This window comes from Phoca vitulina, unplaced genomic scaffold (genome assembly GCF_004348235.1).
Source record: "Phoca vitulina isolate PV1807 unplaced genomic scaffold, GSC_HSeal_1.0 scaffold14, whole genome shotgun sequence".
In the NCBI taxonomy this organism is placed as follows: domain Eukaryota; kingdom Metazoa; phylum Chordata; class Mammalia; order Carnivora; family Phocidae; genus Phoca; species Phoca vitulina.
Genome location: NW_022589717.1, coordinates 28499198 through 28514801, shown reverse-complemented (window position 1 = coordinate 28514801; position 15604 = coordinate 28499198). Strand labels below are relative to the sequence as shown.

General features: G+C 38.7%; 2 protein-coding genes across 12 annotated transcripts in view; one reads left to right on the top strand and one right to left on the bottom strand.

Moving 5' to 3' along the window:
• The window catches only part of ARFIP1 (ADP ribosylation factor interacting protein 1), a 122212-nt gene extending 119494 nt beyond the window's left edge, over positions 1-2718 (bottom strand). For 4 of the 8 annotated variants that reach the window (XM_032413015.1, XM_032413017.1, XM_032413014.1 and 1 more), the window contains exon 1: positions 2363-2631. The gene's annotated coding sequence lies outside the window, so the exon portion shown is untranslated. Of the gene's footprint in view, positions 1-2362 lie in introns of all 8 variants that reach the window. The other 4 variants (XM_032413013.1, XM_032413012.1, XM_032413016.1 and 1 more) reach the window with 4 other exon arrangements.
• Positions 2719-2725: 7 nt separating this feature from the next.
• Positions 2726-12117, top strand: TIGD4 (tigger transposable element derived 4). 4 transcript variants are annotated; one of them, XM_032413006.1, is made up of 3 exons: positions 2726-3117; positions 4947-5028; positions 9717-12117. In XM_032413006.1, the coding sequence occupies exon 3, from the start codon at positions 10176-10178 to the stop codon at positions 11709-11711; it is 1536 nt and encodes a 511-aa protein (XP_032268897.1). In that variant the 5' UTR covers positions 2726-3117; positions 4947-5028; positions 9717-10175; the 3' UTR covers positions 11712-12117. The 4 variants fall into 4 exon arrangements, with proteins under 4 accessions (XP_032268897.1, XP_032268899.1, XP_032268900.1 ...); XM_032413008.1 differs by lacking the exon at positions 4947-5028 and having other exon boundaries at positions 2726-3019; XM_032413009.1 differs by lacking the exon at positions 4947-5028 and having other exon boundaries at positions 2807-2826.
• Positions 12118-15604: the final 3487 nt, after the last annotated feature.

Sequence of the window (15604 nt, the reverse complement as noted above, 5' to 3'; positions counted from 1 at the left end):
AAAAGATCTTCTTTTCTTAACAGCTGATAGGAATAAGGTGAGATACCCCCAAGTCATGCCAAAAATGATGTAAAGGAAATATGGTAGAAGCAGTCTAGAGTAGTAGTTAAGATTAAGAGCTCGAGTCTGGAGTCAAACAACCTAAGTTCAATCCTGGCTCCCCCAGTGGGCTTCTGGGCAGATTACTTTGGCTTCAGTTAATCACTTAGTTTTAGTTTCTTCATCTATAAAAATGGGGATTTTAGCCATCTTATAAAGTTGCCGTGAGGATTAGATGAGAGAGTCACGTAAAACATTTAACATAATGCCTGGCACAAAGTAAGCAAACAAATGTTAATTGTTGGTATGGTGTCAGATATAACCTATCTGCTGACTTTGTCATCAGCTTCGAAAGAAACTAATTCAGCATAATCTACTCTTTATAAAATTATGTTTTCTGCTCCCCCAAGTGATGAAAGACTTCAGGAATATAATTTTGTGAGCAGAAGAATCTGGTTACTCTACACAAACTATGATAAGCTGTATAGGTCTCTTCAAGTTCTAACATTCTACGAAACAAGAGGCAAACGTTTAGAACTTCAACCCTCAACCAATAAACACTTCCCAACCAAATCAGTAAGTTCAAGTACACACTCTAAACTCACATTAAGTTTGGAGGGATACTAACCTATTCACATGAAAGAACAATCATTAAAATACCTAATATAGAGACGGAAAGGGGATGACAAGATAAGCAGGAATATACCAAAAATTTAAGCACTACACTACTGAAATTATCTTATTTGCCATTCCTAGCAAAGCCAAAGTCTCAAGGGAAAAACAAGAAAAGGAAAGCAAAGGACAACCAAAATTTAAATTTTTTGTTCTGAACTGTACCTAGTAGGTTGGTGGTATTTAATATGTATTACATAATAATTAACCACATTAATTTGTAAACCCACTGGATCTCCACAGCATTGGTCACAAACAGCTATCCGTAAAAAGAAACCTCAAAACCACAAATCAGGAACTAAATAAGTAGGCAGTCTTGCTTCCTTCTCGAGGTCTAGGAAAGAATTCAGAAACACTGACATTTTGAAGTAGTTAAGAGATTGCAGTATAAAGCTAGAATCTCTGCTTTCTACTCTCCCAATACAAGCTATTTACAGTTTGTAAAAATAAAACTCCACAAAAAAAGTTGTCATTAACTTGAACAAGACACTGAGGAATGGTTTTTAATCTCTCTGGAGGATTTATATCTCCCCTGAGAATCTGATTTTTGTAAATGGACATTCTCCCCCAAGTCCCCCACCCCATGCACTCAAACAAAATTCTGCACATAATTTCAGGGGTGGGGATGAGAAGACCCCTGGAAGTTATGGACTCCTAGACTATGGACCCCAAGGCATAACCCAGGATTAAGGCAAACTAATTTATTAATTTGAAAAGGAATGAAAGTAACTGAGGCAGAGATTTTCATTCAAATAATAAAATTAGAAATATTTTCTATTTTCTCAGACAAGGAGTGTTGGACGTGGTCAGGAGAGGGTGTTGGTCGTGTAGAGCAAGGAAAACAAAGATAAGAAACGAGTTAGAGAAATTACGTACTTTAGAAGAAAACAAAGGGAGGAGACAGAAATCCTAAAAGGGGATGGCTTAAGGATCGTAGGAAGTGTAAACTATAAACTTTTTGAGATCAAAGGGTTCAAGAGGGAGATAAAAACATAACAAAGGAAGCAATAAAGTAAAAAGGAAAAGCGTCTAGAAACTGTTCTTAAAAAAAAAAAAAAAAAAACTCTTTCCTTTTCCTAGACACGTAAACACTAACTTGGCAAAAAGGAACGGACGAGAAAACGACAGCACGACTTCCTCCCCAAACTCCAGCATTCCTTGGCCGTCCTCACAAGCACAGACTTGGGACGTTTCTTAGGCAAGGCTCCAACCTGCACCACTGATTGCCCCGTGAACCTCTGGGAGGGACTATCACTATCTCCATTCCTCTCGCTGCGGGAGAGAGGAAGTAAGGGATGCAGAGAGAGCCGGAGAAAAATAAACACTGGACATCACCTGAAGGTGGCCCACTCCGAGACTTAGTCGAGAAAGACCTGGATCCTGCCACCCCTTTTTCTATCCAACACATGCAAAGATGAGAGAGTGCAGCCTTGCAAGGGCCAGTCCTCCCTTTTCACCGGCTGTTTCGGGGACACAGGGGGTTGGGGCAGAAACGAAAGGCCGAATACTTGGGCAGATACGGCACAGCCTAGGGACAGAAGTGTCCAGTGAAAGTCCGGAATGGCAAGCTCCAGAGGCAACGTGTCCGCCCCCGCCAACTACCTCGGACGAGCCTGCCCCTCCCTTCCCTGCGGGCGGGCTCCGCCCTCACCTGTCTGCGGGGAACTCTGCGGCTCTCACGTCGAGGATTATCCCTGCCGCGGCTCTCTGGAATCGCCTCAAACCTGGCACGAAGTGAGCGGAAACGCGACCTGGGCCTTTTCCTTCTTCCCCTCCCCCCACGCACCTCGGATTCTCGGGGGCGGGGAGCAACTGCAGCTGTCACAGCTTCACACTGACCAACCGCCGCGGACACTCAGACCGGCAGCCTCTCAACCCGGCCTGCAGCACCAACACGGAGAGCAGCGGAGCCGGAAGTGAGGAGACCGGAAGTAGCGTTGTCCTTGGCCCTGGACGGCCTCTCTCTCCCTCAATCTGGCCCGGCCCAGCCACATCTCGATGGTGCCAACGCGCCTCCCTTGAGGCCTCCTCCGCCCCTCTCCTGGAGGCTGGCCCCGCCCCTCCCGCTGCGGCCCTAGCAACCACATCCGGGGCTCCGCGGGTGCTGTTGCCCGGGTAATTTTCTGGCTGCGGCCGGATCACAGAGGGGTGTGCGCCCGGGTCCCAATGCACCTGCCAGAGCCGGGAGCTTGCAGAAGGGCGCGCGGGCCTGGTGTTGAGTGGTCGGAGGTCTCCTGGAGCCCTCAGCATCCCTTCTTTCTCACTCATACACCCCAGCTTCACGCGTTAGGCTTCCCCCCAGCAGACGGTGAGCCGGTGCCGGGAGGGTGGAGGTGGACGTAGCTCGCCGCCACGCATATCACAGGAGAACCAAAGCTTTCTCAGCTGCTGGAGAGCACGTAGAAGGTTGTTTCAGTCCCGCGCGGGGTGGGAGGGTGGAGGGAATGCGGGGTTAAGGGAACAGACGGGATGCGGGCGCCTTACCCTCGCTTCCCCGGTGCTTGGAGCGCCCCACTCCGGCCACGTCACTCACGCCCACCCCCTTCAAGAAGACCAGACCTCCAAGCCTGGCATCCCTGAGTTGTTGTTTGTAATCACTCTCTGCGCTGCTCGCTCGCCGACGGTGGACCCCTTATACATTTTCTTTCCTGCTCCTGTTTCTTTATCCAAATGACTGAGTTCTGCTTTATTTGCTCGCCCCATTTCTTCTTAGGTAGATCACTGCCCTGTCTACAGAAACCGCTGAACAATCCTTTCTCTCTGAGCCCTTTGTAGTTTACTAAGTTGAGACCCCAACCTGTACTGTGGATACTCTCCCTACTCCCGGCACTGAATGGAGGGAATGTATGGCTGCACAGTGGTGCTAGACACACCTGAAGCTCATTTGCATACAGTCCCTACAGTTGATCCATCCACATACATCTCCCATCAAGGTTCTGACCTGTTTTTCCTTTGAAAGCCTTGCATGCTCATTTTTACCGCCATTTCACTTGTAGAAATGCGAAGGATAACAGTGCATTCTGTGGGATTTACTCTTCTTTACACTGTACTTCTCACCTGCCTTTGTCATATTAGCTGATGAGACATTTTTAATGGCTAAGTACCCAAAGACAGACCTTTGCCTTTACAAATTCTAGGGAGTTTCAGCATAGTGAATCATATATCCCTGTGCAAATATCTTCCCCATACCCGTGAATAGTAAAAACCCCTGAGGACACAAAAGTTTCAAAAGTAAATAACATTATTTATCGGCTGAGATCTCCAGGACACTTCCTCTGTCAAAAACAGTACTGAAGTCTCAAAACATGAATCTGTGTATAAAGGACCCTCATCTTAAGTGGCTTTGTCCTTAACAAAAAGAGAAGAGCAAATGTATATGCCGGTTCACTCAAACTGTAACTTCAGTTCTATAGCCTACTGTGGACTTTTCTGTTCAAAGCCATCCTGTTAGTCTTCTCAATTATAAGAAAAGGATCCCAATCTAGAATAATTACTGCTCTTGTTGTATAGGAACAGAATGGAACTTAGCAGCTAAGTACAAGTATTCTTAGTTTCAGAAGGGTAATTAGGAAGAGGAGCATGGTAGTGCTCAGTGGTGCTTGAATGATCTGTACTTAACTGTTTGAGTTGGCTGGCACCTTAAGGATTCCTGCCAGGTGTCTCTTGAGTTTGGGGATGCTTAGCTTCATTAGAGTTAATCTAACTATTAAACTTTTAGACTCAGAGGTGTTTTAAATTGGAAAGGTGGACACTTGCTTTAATTATTTGTCCTTAGCTGGATAGTTTCCTTGGCAGCTGGTGATGTTTTTGTTAGAGATTCAGATGGATTCCAAACTGCTTGGAACTCCTGCTTATTTCTGTTTGGTGAAGGTGCCGTTAATCATGTTAGGTACTCCAGTCCGGTGTGATCCTGGTACTGCACGTGATTAGTTCTCATACATAGTGCAAGGCTCCACACAGGATTAGTCTTCCCATGATTTCTGCTGCCCCAAGGGAAATTAGAATGTAGGTTGGCTCGAAGAAAACACTGGAAGCTGCTTCAGCTGGTGATGGAAGAGAGTGAAATTCTATGTAATTTATTTTGGAAAAAGGAAGCAGTAGCTGGTATTTTTTTTTGATTTGGGGGAAATTTTTGATGCTGACAGAAAGACCTTATTTTAAATCTAACCCTGCTTAGATGGGGATCTTTCTTTCTTTCTTTCTTTCTTCCCTCTCTCTTTTTTTCTTTGCCCTAGAGTTTGGGGAATTCTGCCTGCTCATTCTCTTAGGAAGAATAGATTACTTCTTTTCTCTAAATTGGCATCTATGTTTGGAGAGGTAAGAAAAAAGGTAATAGTTGTCTTCTCTGTATGTTTATGACGTGGGGATTATCTACTAATTTGTCTTTGTACTGTTATTGGCTATTATTCAGCTTTTGAAAAATCAGGTGCTATTTATTCACTTGGCTTGTGGGAACTCTGACAGCCTATATTTCATTTATTGACCACAAAGGGGGGCAACAGGTTAAGGAATATTATTCCTTTCTGAATGAGTTAAATGTGCACGCAACCTTTTTTCTTCACTTTAGATGTTGAATACTGTATGCTGCATATAAATAGTATTTCCTCAAGAGAAAGAAAAAGGTGCTACCTTCAAATCTTTTCTAGGGGAATTCTGGTAATGTCACAATAATTTTATCACTCTCCATCATCACCTCCCTTTTCATGGAGACATATTTAGTTGATGATTGCACAGTGTAATTCTCTGGAAACAAACCTTTGTTAGAGGATACTGATAAATGGAACATTTAAAGAAGCCCATGAATAGTAGTCTGAGTGGAATATAAGAGTAGAAATTGTTCTGACTACAAAGAGAAAAAAAACTGAAGTTTTTCATAATTCCATTATCTAGAATTAACATTCAACATTTTGTCAATGTCTTCTTTTCTATGCATATATACTTTTCCTACATTTATTTAAGAAATTGTTATTTAGAACCTACTGTTTGCTGGGCACTAAGCACTGTAGGAATAGCCATGAGCCTCTGCCCCTATGTAACTTACAGTATATGTTGGTTTTGTTGCCATACAGTTTTGCATTTTGCTTTTTTCACTTAAGATATTATGGAATTTTCTTCATATTATTAAATATTCTCCTTCAGTGGCTCAGTAGTGTTTCAGCATATATATTTCTTAATTCATTTACTTAGTCCTTTTTATACATTTAGGTTCTTTCCTGTTTGGTCTGTAATTATAAAACAACAATGTGAGAAATATGGTTGTATGGTAAAATTCTAAGATGACTTCCAATGATTCTCACTTTGTATAATTCCCTCCCATATGAACATGATAGGACATCATTCTCATCATGTTGTATTACATGCACAAGGGATTTTGCAGACGTAGCCAGCTGACTTTAAATCAATCAAAAGGGAGATGATCTGGATGGGCCTAAATTGTTACAGGAACCTTTTAAGAGCAAGGAATTTTCTCTTGCTGGTGCAGCAGAGAAGGCAGAGAGATTCGAAGCGTAAGAGAGGTTTGACAGGAGGAAGGTTCTCTATTGCTGAAATGAAAAGGGCCACAGTCAAGGACCTGAACCAGGAGCTGAGAGCAGTCTCTGCTGATGGGCCAGCAAAAAACTCAGGGACCTCGGTCCTCCAACCACAAGAAGTTGAATTCTGCAAATAACCTGAATGAACTTGCAAGCAGATTCTTCCCCAGAGCCTCCAGATAACTAACATCTCGATTTCTGCCTTGTGAGATCCTAAGCAGAGGATCCATTTGAGCTCACCTGGATTTCTGGCCTGCAGAACTGTGAGATAATAAATGGGTATTTGTTTTAAGCTACTAAATGCAGCAATAGATCATGAAGACATGTGTAAGCTAGGTTATTTTTATATTTATAATTATTCTTTGGGGATAAAAATCCTAGGTATGGACTTGCTGGGTAAAAGTTATGCACATTTTTAAGGCTTTTGTATCATATTACTAATTTGTCCTTCATAAGCTTTGTACCAATTTATATACCTCCTCACAAACTATGTTATGACATTCTGGCAAACACTAAATACTGCCATTCTGATAGGCAAAAACAAAAAGCAAAAAGGTATCCTGTGTTGAAAGAAGATTTACATTTCTCTTGTTACCAGTAGAATTGACTATTGTTTTCTTGGGAGTTCAATTGGTAAGTCTTTTTTTAGTGACTTGCCTATTCTTATTCTTACTTAGCTTTACCACTGACATAGAGAAAATAGTATCTAACATGTAGTACAATATTTCTCTGCTGTAATATTTTCAAGGAGTAGAATGATTAATGATCTTAATTGAGAGAATGGGTACTTTTGAGAAAAATTACCTCCTGCCATTACTCCCTGCAAGAAATATCCGAGACATTATACTGTGGGAGAATGGAAACTGTTAACTTCATTGATTAAGCAGTATTGGTGCCTTGTTCTTTTCTAGGGAAAAACTCTGGCTTGTCTGGTTTGGCATTAGGCATGTGGTTGTTTTGGGAATAAAGATGTATTGTATGTTACCATGGAAAATTGTAGGTTTCACTACTGTTTTAGAAGGAAATATATACTGTTAACTCGCAGAAAACAACTAATATCTTCCTAAATAAACATATCATTATTTTCAATTTGATCAAGATAATCACTAATCTCTGTGTATATTATATTGCTTTATATGGGAGGAAATTCAAGTGACTTTTTCTGTAATCCTTGTTATTTGAGATGATAGGGTTTATTTCTGACAAATGATGAAATAAGGCAGAAGGAAAAGAAGGAAGGAAGAAAAGAAGGGAAAGAACAGAAGACAGAAGGGAGAGAGAAGTTGGGAGAGTCCCTTTTTCTCTTAGGGAGTAATTTTGCGTCGTTTTCTCTTAAAAAATTGGTTCTTGCTACCTCAATTTCTGAAGGTTGGTATCTTCCTAATAAGAGCAAGATAATTTTAAAATGTTTATTTTGAAGTAATTGTAGATTTATAGGAAATTACAGAAAAATGTGCAGAGAGGTCCCATATGTGAGCAAGGCTTTTTTGTTTGTTTTTTAGTTGAATAGTCAAAGCTTATTTACTTAGGAAGGTCAGCCCACTTAATAGTGGGATATGGTTGCTATTTGTGTTCACAGAATTCATAAAGGCCTATTCTTCTGTTCTTCTGTAGAGGCTTGATATTGTTTTTGTTTTGTTTGGTTTTTTGGGTTTTTTGTTTTGTTTTGTTTTGTTTTTGTTAGATTCAGATAGGCATTGAAAATGCTGCCTTGGTTTGGCTTGGTGCTGGGGACATAGAGTGTATAACTGTTATCAGAGGAGGCCACACCAGTGTGATTCAAAGACACTGTAATATAGTGAAAAGAATAGTAGACATTACATTAGAAAGCCTGGATTCTGGACTGCACTCAACCGCCTTATAACTATATGAGCTTTGAAATTCAGTTTTATCTTCCTCCTGAGTTGTTTGGAATATAGGAAATAAAGGTGTTTGTAAATTAAAGCCCTAATTATTATTGAGACTTTTTTACAGTGACAACAACAAAAAACTCCTTTACTAGTTGTAATTCCTATGATAAAAATTACTTTTTTTAGACAACAAAGGCAGAGGAATTTTGACAAAAAGTCTTGTCCAAAACTTTGTGCAAAAAATGCACATGACATCTTGAAACCTGGGAAGACAGAGCGAAAAACCTGAGGAACATCATGCCCACATTATTTCACACAGTAGTAACACCTCATCAAATTAGCTTGTTACTTTGGCCTGCAGTAGGCCCTGAGCTTGTAGATTCTCGTAGGGTACGTGCCACCTGGGAAGATAGGGGCAAGCCCATCTAGGTCCGTGTGACTGTTCTCACAGTACTGTTTGATTTAAAAGAATCTCTGCTTTCAGTATATATTTCAGTGGGATTCTTGGCTTCTGTTTGCAAGTAGGATTTTGAAAAATCTTTGAATTATAAAGATCAACACAGCCAAGGGGCCATTAGAGAGAGGATAATGATGATGAGATCATCACCAAACATTCATTGAACACTTTGTAAGGTGCTAAATGCTGTGCTGAGTGCTTTACACTAGCTTGTTGAATCTCCTTGAATGTGCAATAACCCTATGGGGTAGGGGCTGTAGTTACACCTATTTTACAAATAAGGAAGCTGAAGCTTCAAATGGTTAAGTAAACTACCCAGGATCACATAAGTTTAAATGGCAGAATCACTTGTCAACTCAGGTGTGCCTGACACCAAAGCCCAGATCCTTACGGTATGATAAGCCCTTTATTTTACGGATAAGGAAGTGGAGGTCCTGAGACGTCAAGAGCCATGGTCACTTTCCTTCTTACTCTAGTCTAGGTCTTTTTCTGCATTATATCCTCTTAACCATTTGCTTATTCCTACACATTTTGTCGATTATTTCTGGCCTCTGTGCATCCAAGTTAATACAAAGTTACTAGGTTTGTAAGCATTTAGATAAAATAATATTTTGATTTTTAAAATTTGTAATGGAATCGCTTGATTTGATTTTTAGTGAAGCCTTTTCTACCAGACTCCTCTAAAGGGGATGCTGTCTCCCATGTGCTATTAAAAGTTGAACCTTGTGACTACTGTCTGACTGTGTTTTTCTTTTAGAGAAGTCAGAGGGGGGCAGTTGTGACTTCATGTGAAAAATAGCCACCAAAGATCTATGCAGCATCATTTTTAGTTCTTTAATTTTGGTAAGCACCCATTTTTAAAACAGATTAAATTTGCCTGAATTATTTCAGAAGTATATATTACAAAGCATTGGAAAGCAAGCGAGAATTCAAAAGCACAGAGCAGAGCTAGAGGGCTTTTTACAGAGGCCCTTTAGGAGGTAAGCATTTCTCCTGGAAGCTTTGGTTATTACATTTGCAGAAACATGTTCCCGTTCTTTTCATTATTATTAAAAACATAACTAATTAGTATAAATATTCTTTTTGATATTCAATTGACACATCATTGCTAAGATAGCTTTCTTTTTTTATTTTCTTTTCTTTTCTTTTTTTTTTTCTATTTTCAAGAGGCAGAAGATATACCGTCAAGTCCTAGAAGGAGTCTACCACTTTCTTCTCCACCCTGAAGAGACTTGGAAATTAATGGGTAACATTTTGCTTGAAAATTACTGAATGCTTTTCCTTCTTATCTCGGAGGCCTTCTGCGGAGAATTAATAGGAGGTTGAATGCGCGCATGGATAAAATGGATCATCTTAAAGGATTGAAGTTCCAAAAATATATCAGCAGGACTGGACAGGTTTGACATAATGAGATTTCTATTTTAGCTTGACTTCTGGAACACTGAATAAACTATAAACCGAGCCGCACAGGTCCTGGGAAGGAAGTTTCTCTTCCAAAATATTCTAGCTCTGTGTAACATTTTTCTTACTCAGAACCTTTGAAAATATATTTACTTATCAATTTTTAGAAATTTAAAGAAACAGCCACCAGAAAGACAAGCAATCTCTACATAAGCACTGGTGGAGATGGCAGAAGCTTCCGAGGATGCCTCAGCTCTGCCCGTAACAGTGAAGAAAAAGAAAAGTTTATCCATTGAAGAAAAGATCGACATCATAAATGCAGTAGAAAGCGGCAAGAAAAAGGCAGAAATTGCAGCTGAATATGGAATAAAGAAAAATTCGTTGTCTTCTATTATGAAGAATAAAGACAAAGTTCTAGAAGCCTTTGAATCTCTGAGATTTGATCCAAAGAGAAAAAGACTGAGAACTGCTTTTTACACAGATCTGGAAGAAGCATTAATGAGGTGGTATCGAATTGCTCAGTGTCTAAATGTACCAGTTAATGGTCCAATGTTGCGTCTAAAAGCTAATGATTTTGCCCAGAAACTGGGACATAATGATTTTAAGTGCAGTAATGGTTGGCTGGATCGCTTTAAATCCAGGTATGGTTTAGTATTCAGAGCTCAACCTGTAGAAGCTACAGGTGTATCAGTAGACCCTTCAACTGTCTGGCACCAAAATGTACTTCCTTATTATTTAAATGATTATCATCCTAAAAATGTTTTTAATATAAAAGAGACTGGGCTGCTGTATCGAATGTTACCTACAAATACGTTTGCATTTAAAGGAGAAACATGCTCAATCGGAAAGTTATGCAAAGACAGAATAACTCTGGTGGTTGGGGCGAACATGGATGGCTCAGAGAAACTTCCTTTGCTTATCATTGGAAAAAACAGAAATCCACATTGTTTCAAAGGTATAAAATCATTGCCTGTGTGTTATGAAGCTAACAGAATGGCATGGATGACCTCAGATGTATTTGAACAATGGATGCGGAAGCTCGATGAGAAATTTCAAGTCCAGCAACGAAGAGTGGTGATTTTTGTTGATTCTTTTCCTTCACATCCAGAGGTAAAGAACCTAAAGTCCATTGAGTTAGCGTTCTTTCCATCATGTTTATCTTCCAAATTTATAGCTATGAAACAAGGTGTTATTAAAAGCCTTAAAATCAAATATCGACATTGTCTTATCAAGAAATTTTTAAGCTCTGTTGAAGGCAGCAAAGAATTTACATTTTCTCTACTCGATGCAGTTGATACTTTGCACCTTTGTTGGAGGGCTGTAACCCCAGAGACTATTGTTAAGAGTTATGAAGAGGCAGGATTCAAATCTCAAAAAGGAGAAAGTGACAAGACAAATGCAGAGACAGACACTGGTCTTGATTTGGTTGCCCATGCTCAGGCAGCAGGCGTGGAATTTCCTGAAGGTTTATCTATAGAAGAGTATGCTGCCCTCGATGATGATTTGGAGACATGTGAAGCTGCACCAGAAGGTGATTCGGTATGGACCGAACAAAGTAAATCAGATGAAACTGAATTTTATACTTCTGACGAAGAGGATGATGATGGATCTCTAGGAACTGAACTCCCTTTGCCATCAAAAAATGAGGCAATAACTGCTTTAGATACTCTTAAAAATTTTCTTAGAAGTCAAGATATGAATGATGAGCTTCATAATTCTTTAGCAGACCTTGAAATTTTTATTAACTCATCATCTAAATAATTATTTGTGGTACAACATCTGAAGAGTAATAGCTTTTCCTGATGTATTTTACCATATGAGGTATATAAAGGTAAAATACCACTTAAACATAAAAAAAAAAGAAAGAAATCTTTGGTTTAATTGCATATGTCTTTGACCTGAATAGCAAAGTTCCCTAGGTAGATTAAGTAATGAGTAAGTAAATGAAAAATATGAATTTCAATTTAGTAAGGTTTTGGGGAGTAGAAAATATATTTCAGAGGCCTTGTACTGAAATATATGGTATAGATGTCAAAAATAAAAAACTTTCCAGCTATTTGATTCATACAGGTTGAATTGGTGATTGCTATTTTCTTTTTTTTTAAGTGCAGATCATGTTCTAGAATATTTTCATTTATCTACCTCGTTTCGGAAATAAAATATCTATTACATATTTATTTTTATAAAGACATATATTCTAGCCTCGTATCAAGTATTAACTTTAAATTACTTTATTTTTCTTGTAACTAGCTTATCTTGCTAAGAAGAAATTATGAAAAAGTACTGAAAATAAAATCTGATCCAATTATACACCAAAGTGATTAAAAATATATGTGTCACTACTTTCAGAAGGTCAAATGAAAGACTATTAACTTATCAGATGCTTTTTGTCATCGATAACCAGAAGATGATATGGATTCTTCCTAAATATCTGCATGTATATGTGTGTGTTTAATAGAAAAATCTATTACTGAAACATTTGTGAACTCTTATATTTATATTTTAATAAGATTACTCTTGAAAAGTATATATGAAGATATATATGAAGTTATTAGAAAAGAAAATGTTTTATGTGGTTCTTCGATAGTTTTCTAATTTTAACAGCTGAAACTTTTGATCTATCATTATTTTCTTGATTTTACTGAATTTTATTTTCAGGAAAAACTGAGTGTCTTTTCAGCATATTTTGATATACTTAATCATTTTTTCTTTCAAATTCAATGGCTAACATATTGAATTAAAATTCTGTTTGAGGAAGTTTTGTCTACAGAATCTTTTAAAATACTGTATGAAATTATTTACTCTCCATCCAGAGAATAGTCTTTAAAAGTAGAAAAATATAACCTGTCAGACTTTGGTGTTGTCAAATTTTAAAAGCCATACTTATTTAACATATTACATATAATTTAGGGTACCCTTTGAAAAGTATTTTGAAAAAGTGTAAAATGTTATACAGATTATTTTTATTATGAATTATTAGTCTGCCAACAAAAGACACATTTGGAAGGAAATACTTATAGAAAGTATTTTTATTTTCCATTGTTGATTTACTCTGCTTTTGAGATTTAGTAATGGCAAGCCTTAAAAATATATTCAAATTAAGAAAATTTCTTGTAGAGCAAAATATAGGTTACTTAAACTTAATTGAAAGCGTTTTAATTAATGATTTGATTTAAAATTTTAGCGTGGTTGGAATTGTGGACCTAAATCATGGATCTTAATCTCTCTTAGGAGCCCCAGCTGCAACTAGAGCACCTGGCTATCGAGCCTTCAGGAATTCTTTTCTCTTTGTTTCTCTACTTCATATCATTTTGATATCAAATATTTTTATTTAATCATTCCAGATATTCTATGACATAGGAATTATTACTTCCACTTTTATGGATGAGGAAATCGAAACCTGAAAAAATAATTTGGTTAAAATCTCAGAACCAAAACCAAAATGCAGTAGCTCCCTGTCCCCTAGTCCCGTGTTCCTCTAACTATATACCACAATGCTGCTTTTCTATATTCCATGAAAGAAAATGCTGTTGTTTTTTTCCCTTGAGTTTAGAGGCCCGAGGGTGAAATATATCCGAGAATTTGCTGAATCTATGTTGATAGCTCTGTTCCCAAGATCTCTCCTGCGAACACTGTTACTAATGCAACACTCGGACTTTCTAGCTTGGTAATTCCGTACCACTCTAACAAGAGATTCCAGTGGAGTTCTAAGGAAAATATTTGAAAACGTGAATATGCCCAAAGTGCTGAAAGGACCTACCGGTTTTTCTCCTATGTGACATGATTCATTTTTTATTTCTGGGCATAATAAGTCTAAAGGGGATAAAATTAGAGAAGGCTCCTAGAGAGAATAAGAAAAAGATGCCTGCAGATTTAAATTTAAAGATAAACTTTAAGTCGTTAATGTTGTATACCCTTCTGTGTAGTTTACAAGCTATATAAATTTAAAAATTTTCAGAACAAAAATTTTTTTAATTCACTTTTCCTAGAACAGAAAATCACGGCATACCTCACTCCTGATTTATCTTCTCCACACACAGTTAATACAAAGCTGGGACTAAATGTCACTGGTCTTTTCAGAAAAGAACTTCACTTAACAATTCACCTGCTTTTCAGTTAAATGTAATATTATTTTCATTGTTCTTGATTTATAAATTTCTACTGTTGCAACAATGATTTCCCTTCTGTCTACTTCAACAAACAACAAACCTTATATTGAATTTGGGACATTGATTCACTTCACTAGTGAAAGGTTTGGTTCAGGATAAAGTAGGACAAATGAGTAAACCAAGACCTGAGGGTTTTATGTTGCCTGCCTGACTTCTCTCATTTGGACCTAAGGTCAAATGTAAAACCTCCCATTTACTGTATACAAAGCAGAATAATTAGGAGGAGAAGAATAGGGGAGGGAGAGTTGAAAGAGAGCTTCCCAAGCAAACACCTCAGATGTCAGGAGAAGCCCTTTTCAATCACTGGCTCCGTAGAGACTGGCAGAGATTTGTCCCTCAGGGGAGGTAGCACCCCGTATCTGCCAACAGGTTCAGAGTCCAGTGGTGGGCTGGATCTTTGGGGGTACCTAGAGCTACCTAGCTAAGTATAGCATGGCATAAGGCAGCCAAGAAGCCATACAGTTGGCTGAAAAGAATTCCTAACACTGGAGGAGAGAAAGGCCTAGGTTGGGGGACCATAGTTTGCACACAGTAAGTTCTCAGAAAAAAAATTCATTCAATGAAAAAATCTAGCTCTAGTTCTATGCTACCTTGCAAAAGACATTTCATTTCTCTAAATCTCAGTTTGTACTACCCATAAAATGAGACTGACACTTCATTTGAATTTATTTTGAGGATGAAAGAAAATTTTGCATGCAAATGCATGTAGCAAACTCTAAAGTGTTCCCTGACTACAAAGAATGACTAGAAAGGTGCCTCCATGCTACTCCTTCCGGATATGCCCAGGTATTAGCCTTGTGGTCACTAGACGTCAATGACAATTTTCTCATTGGCATTCCTCTATGCAATAAAACAGGGAAGTCAACATTTCTAGGAATACGCAATTAATCTGTAGAACTAAAACATTTTCACTTTGAGTGAAGGAATAAGGTGACCCAGAAACCTTCATTTTTTCCTTGTGCAAAGCTTCAGCAAAATACTGCAGATAGTCACCCATTCACCATATGCTCACATGACCTCTTTGTGCCATCACAGGGAGTGTGTGTGTGTGGGAGATCTCTGGCATCTCTTCTTGTAAGAGTACTGATTCCATCATGAGGAGCCCATCTTCATTATCTCATCTAATCCTAATTACCTCCCCCAAACCCCATTTCAAGCAGCACTACACTTAGGGCTTACACACACATGAATTTCCAGGGTGACAAACATTCAATCCATAACAACTACCTAGTACCAATAAAGATATTCACACATGGGGCACCTAGGTGGCTCAGTCAGTTAAGCATATGACTCTTGATTTTGGCTCAGGTCATGATCTCAGCATCGTGAGATCCAGCCCCAGGTCCAGCTTTGTGAGCAGCATGAAGTCTGTTTGAGATTCTCTCTCCCTCTGCCCCCTCCCCCTGCTCAGGCTCTCGCTCTCTCTCAAAAAAAGGTATTCACATATTAATCAACTTGTGACTTGCTATATCAGTTTCCAACTTG

Coding starts and splice junctions, on each gene's coding strand:
- TIGD4 (XM_032413008.1), top strand. CDS start 10,176: ATGGCAGAAGCTTCCGAGGATGCCTCAGCTCTGCCCGTAACAGTGAAG.